Below are 4,476 nucleotides of genomic sequence, written 5' to 3'. Positions count from 1 at the left end.
ATTTTAAAAAAAAAAAAAAAAAAAAAAAAAAAACTTTCCATTTATAGACCGACCCAGGGACACACAGGAATATCTCTGAGCACCTAAGAGACAAAAGAAGCCCATCCAGACAAGGACTGACAGCAAGTCTCCGTTCCCACCTCATGGGCACACCAAGTCAACTCAGATGAGAATCCTGTTGCTCATGTGGTTAGACCTATCAGGTCAGTTTTTCTTTTTCTTTCCACCAGCCCACAATTCTGTGCTTTTCAGGGGTCCAGGGCTCCCAGAGAAGACACTAGTAACCCTGGTGAGAGGCCAAGGCCCATGTGGCCAGAGACAAGGCTGTAGCTTCTTGGGGGTGGGCACCCCAGCACTCCTGTCACATGCCTATGAGGAGCTTCTGGAGCCAAGACTGAAAGGTCGCAGCCTCTGCCGAGTAGTTAGGACAGGGTGGCAGACTTGGCCCCTGGGGCAGGCACCACCAAAAGCTCAGCAGCTGACCCCTGGAAGACACACAGACCCCAAATGGAGGCAGAAGAAGGGCCAAAGCCAAGAGCTGCCTGAACGAATTGGCGGAGCAGAGGTACAGGTCCTGGCCCTGGAGATCATAGCCCTTGTCTGGTACTGGTGGAGACCGCCGCCCCTGGCCCTCAGGGAGAGGCAAGGATAAAGGAAAAATGGTCACCCCAGGGGGGCGCTAACCATTCTGCCTGGGGAGCACCACTCCGCAGCATGGAAATGGTCAGGGGTAAGTGGGTGATGGACTGGCAACCCACAGTCGGACTGGGGGTGCCAGCTGCGGCCCCATATAAAGCCAAGGCCAGGGCCCAAGTGTGTGGGCTGAGGGCCAGGAGGAGGACAGCCAGGACAGCCTGGCCATAGCCCCTTGGACACCCACAGTGACTCCTTGGTCCCTGCAATACCACCACCTGGGGCCAGAGATGGTGGGTGTAGAAGCAGTGTGTGGGGCCCCTGGATGGCCCCCCAGTTTCACCTACCCTGCCAATGGATCAGCCAGAGTCTTAGATACATATACATAGCCAAGGCTCAGAAGAGTTGGGAGAGGCAGAGCCACGCGTCTAACCACTAGGGGACCCAGGGCAGGCGCGGACAGCAGAGGAGGCTGGGGCGATGGGCACAGACCCCTGAGTTCCACGGAGCCTGCACTGCTTAGCACCCCAACACAGCCCAGGTCCAGCAAGCCAGCAGAAGCAGAACACAACCAAATCCAAAACAAACACGGGAAAACAAACACAAGAAGTGACACCCACAGGTCAAAGGTCACCAGAAGCACCAGCACTTTACGGCTGCACAAAACCTCACCAGGCACGGACGACACACGGCACCGGCAAGAGACGGAAGCAGGAAGGGCAGATTAAGTCACTTTCGGTACAGCTGCAAGAGATATCAAAGAGAACGGCCTTCCAGTTGGCTCGTGGCTCGACTTTTTTTTGTCTTTTTTTAAACTAAGTTTTATAAATAATGTCTGATAACTCTGTGTATATAAAAACTAAACTCCAACACCCACAAAGAGTTGTCTGTAAGTTTACAAGAAAGGGATTTTTTGTGTGTTTTTTCTTTTTTTAAACTATCAAAGTTTCTATCACTTTCTTCCCTTTTCCACTTATATGGTCAAATGTTGTTCTTGTTTGACTTTTCCTTTTAAAAGACAGTCTTATAAATATTCTGTAGCTTTTTTTCTTTAGCCTTTAAACATATAATTTAATAACTTCGTAAAAGGAACGTCTCTCTTTTAAATAAAGGGCTATATAACCACACAAATAGGTCATGTAAACAGTGACACGGGACCCACTGCAGGACACTCTGGACACACCCTCACGTAAGCTCACAACCAGCGATTTGGTCTTGTTCGGTGCAATGCGTCAGACTCGAGCGCCACAGCCTGGCCCCGCGCCCGCAGCACCCAGGCTGGCGGCCCACCCACCCAGGGCCCTCAAGGACATGACACTCTTCTGAGCAGATCCCATCTCTTCCTGCTGGGCTGAGTGAGCTGCCTGCCCAGTCTAAAGAGAGTAGGACCCTCCAGCTCCCTTCCAACCCGGCAGCCTACCCAGGAGAGCAGGGCAGACAGGAGCCTCCCTGCCAAGAGACACAGGAGGCCCAGCACACTTGCTTGCTCTCTCTCGTCCACTCCCACAGCGCCAATCCTGGACTCCAAGCCTGCGTGGCCTCGGTGTAAAGGGGGTTAGGGGCGACCACACATCACCGCCAAACTGACCAATCCCAACGTACAAAACACATGACGACAACGAGGAGATCAAAGGGGCTCAGCCCAGCGCCCCTGGGAGCAGGTTGTGCTTTGCAGGGAAGGGAAGAGGGAGGGAGAGGGGAGAGGAGAGGAGGAAGAAGGGACAGGGCTGCCAAATTCGCCATGTGCCGAGTGGCCCCTCAAAGACCCGCTTGGGCAAATGCTCGCATCCCTACGACCGGGCGTCCGTCTTGGACTTTACTATTGTGATGACGCTGGTGGCAGCCACTTTGCCGGGAACGAGTGGACCCAGGCTGGCGGCAAGGGGGCCCCGAGCGGGTGCCACGGGGCTGCGGGCCACGGTCCTGGCGAAGTTCTGCAGCGCCTCGTACTTGGAGCGCAGGGCGTCGAGCTCCAGCTTCATGCTGGCGTTCTCAGAGGCCAGCTTCTCCACCTCCTGCTGCAGCTCCGCCTTCTGCTTCTCCAGCTCCTCCTTCTGGGTCACCCGCTTCACGCGGCAGCTGGCGGCATAGCCGCGGTTCTTGAGCGTGCGCCGACGCTGCTTCAGCTGGATGATCTCCTCCTTGGATAGGCCCCGCAGGTGCTGGTTCAGCTCCCGCACAGACATGGTCACCAGCTCCTCGTCGGTCAGGCTGGTGCCATTCTCACCCGGCTCCCGCTTCACCTGGAGGCAGCACAGCACAGGGTCACAGGCTGAGCAGGGGCGCCCATCCCCATGCCACCCCAGCCCCAAGAGTCCCCATCCGTGCCTGCTCACCTTCAAGGCCTTGTTTCCTTTATTGGGGGTCGTCATAACCCGGGGGCACAGCAAGCAGGTACTGTCTGCAAGACATGGAGCAGAGGTCAGGACCCTGGAGACCACCCCTACCCCCTTCCCTCCCTAGTTCACACAGAGCCCTGCCAACTCCCTCACACCCCACCCAGGGGGCCTGCTGCCCAGGCACCCAGCCCCGCACTCACCCCTCACCTGCCCGTTCCCCTGATACCTGAAAGCCCTTCTGCCTCTCTCTCCTGAGAGGGGATCCTCCCTGTCTGCCCTAGGGAACCAGGTGGGAGGTCAGGAAGACCTGCTGGGGGAAGGGGAATGAAGGCTGCTGGGAAGACAGAGGCAGGACAAGGGGCAGGAGGAGATTAGAAAGAATAAGACAGGAGGGGCAAGCCTAGAAGGAAACCAGGAGCTTTATAAATAACCCCAGGGCTCGCCCCAGAGAGCGGCTGTTCTGGCGAGTCATGCTGACTCAGCACAGTGCCTCCCCGAGGCCCGCCAGCCAGCAGCGCCCCAGGAGACCCATAGCCCAAGCTGCTGGGGGTGGTGCAGAAAGGCTGGACTGGCCAACTACAGGTGAGGGCCAGCCAGTGACCCCCGTGTGTGTGAATCCCAGGGTCCTACCTCCTACAGCCGCCTCGCCTAAGCTGGCCTGGGACAAAGCCCCTGCTCCCTCGAAGGCTTAGGGGGCTGTCCTCACTAGGGATTCAGGCAGAGAGAGGGACGCTGGTGAGTCCTAATTCTCCCAGAGATTTCTAACTTTGAAGAGCTGGGAGTGGGTTGTCCAGCTAGCTCTGGCTCCGTTTACTGGATTGGCTGGGGACTTCCCCTAACTTTGAGGTGGCAGGCAGACCAGTTGGGAGGAGCCTGGCCCTGGGCCCCTCCAGCGTTCCGTCCGCCCCCTCCGCTGATGGAGTAACCGTCCTGTGGCTTTGGGTTGCGGCATCTTGCGCCCGTGCCCCACCCCATCCAGGCTGTTTCACAAGGGCCCCCACAATTAGCCACTGGGGGGCCTGCTCAGCTGGAGGCAGGCAGGAATCAACCCCTCTGGGTCACTGACTGCTCTCTGGCCCCCTGCCCAGAGTCAGTGCCCACAGGGTCAGGAAACAAAAACAAAAGCACTGGGGGCTGGACCAAAGAACCACTTCCCACCCACTCAGTTGTCCCTCCAGCACCCCGACCTCACTTTCTGCTTCCTGAAGCCCTGCCAAGGACATTTTTGTGCATCAAGTCCCAGAACCCATCTGGGATTCCCAGCTCAGCCCAGCCCCCACCAGAACCTTGGGCAAGGACCCCCCTCCATGCTCTATCCCCTCCTTTCCATGTTAGATGCAGGGAGGTAAGTGGCTGGAAGGCCAGACTGCAGTCTTCTGCTGGAGAGCACTTCAGACGCTGTGGGCTGGGAGCAGACACTTCTTACCCTTATCAGGGGAGCTAAAGTGTGGATTGGTGAGGTAGAGGCACATGTTCCCACTAGGGTGGAGACCCCCCCCCCCCC

At 57.3% G+C, this 4,476-nt stretch overlaps 1 protein-coding gene across 2 annotated transcripts; it reads right to left on the bottom strand.

Moving 5' to 3' along the window:
* Positions 1 to 1,683: 1,683 nt before the first annotated feature.
* MAFG (v-maf avian musculoaponeurotic fibrosarcoma oncogene homolog G) lies at positions 1,684 to 4,271 on the bottom strand. 2 transcript variants are annotated; one of them, XM_008576289.1, is made up of 3 exons: positions 3,603 to 4,271; positions 2,970 to 3,034; positions 1,684 to 2,876 (listed from the first exon to the last, which is right to left on the bottom strand). In XM_008576289.1, the coding sequence occupies exons 2-3, from the start codon at positions 3,003 to 3,005 to the stop codon at positions 2,424 to 2,426; spliced, it is 489 nt and encodes a 162-aa protein (XP_008574511.1). In that variant the 5' UTR covers positions 3,006 to 3,034; positions 3,603 to 4,271; the 3' UTR covers positions 1,684 to 2,423. The 2 variants fall into 2 exon arrangements, with proteins under 2 accessions (XP_008574511.1, XP_008574510.1); XM_008576288.1 differs by lacking the exon at positions 3,603 to 4,271 and having other exon boundaries at positions 2,970 to 3,113.
* Between the last annotated feature and the right edge of the window lie 205 nt (positions 4,272 to 4,476).

Source organism: Galeopterus variegatus, unplaced genomic scaffold, assembly GCF_000696425.1.
Source record: "Galeopterus variegatus unplaced genomic scaffold, G_variegatus-3.0.2 Scaffold1322, whole genome shotgun sequence".
Classification (NCBI taxonomy): Eukaryota; Metazoa; Chordata; class Mammalia; order Dermoptera; family Cynocephalidae; genus Galeopterus; species Galeopterus variegatus.
Note: the sequence above shows the minus strand (reverse complement) of the source record. Positions and strands in the feature narration are given on the sequence as shown.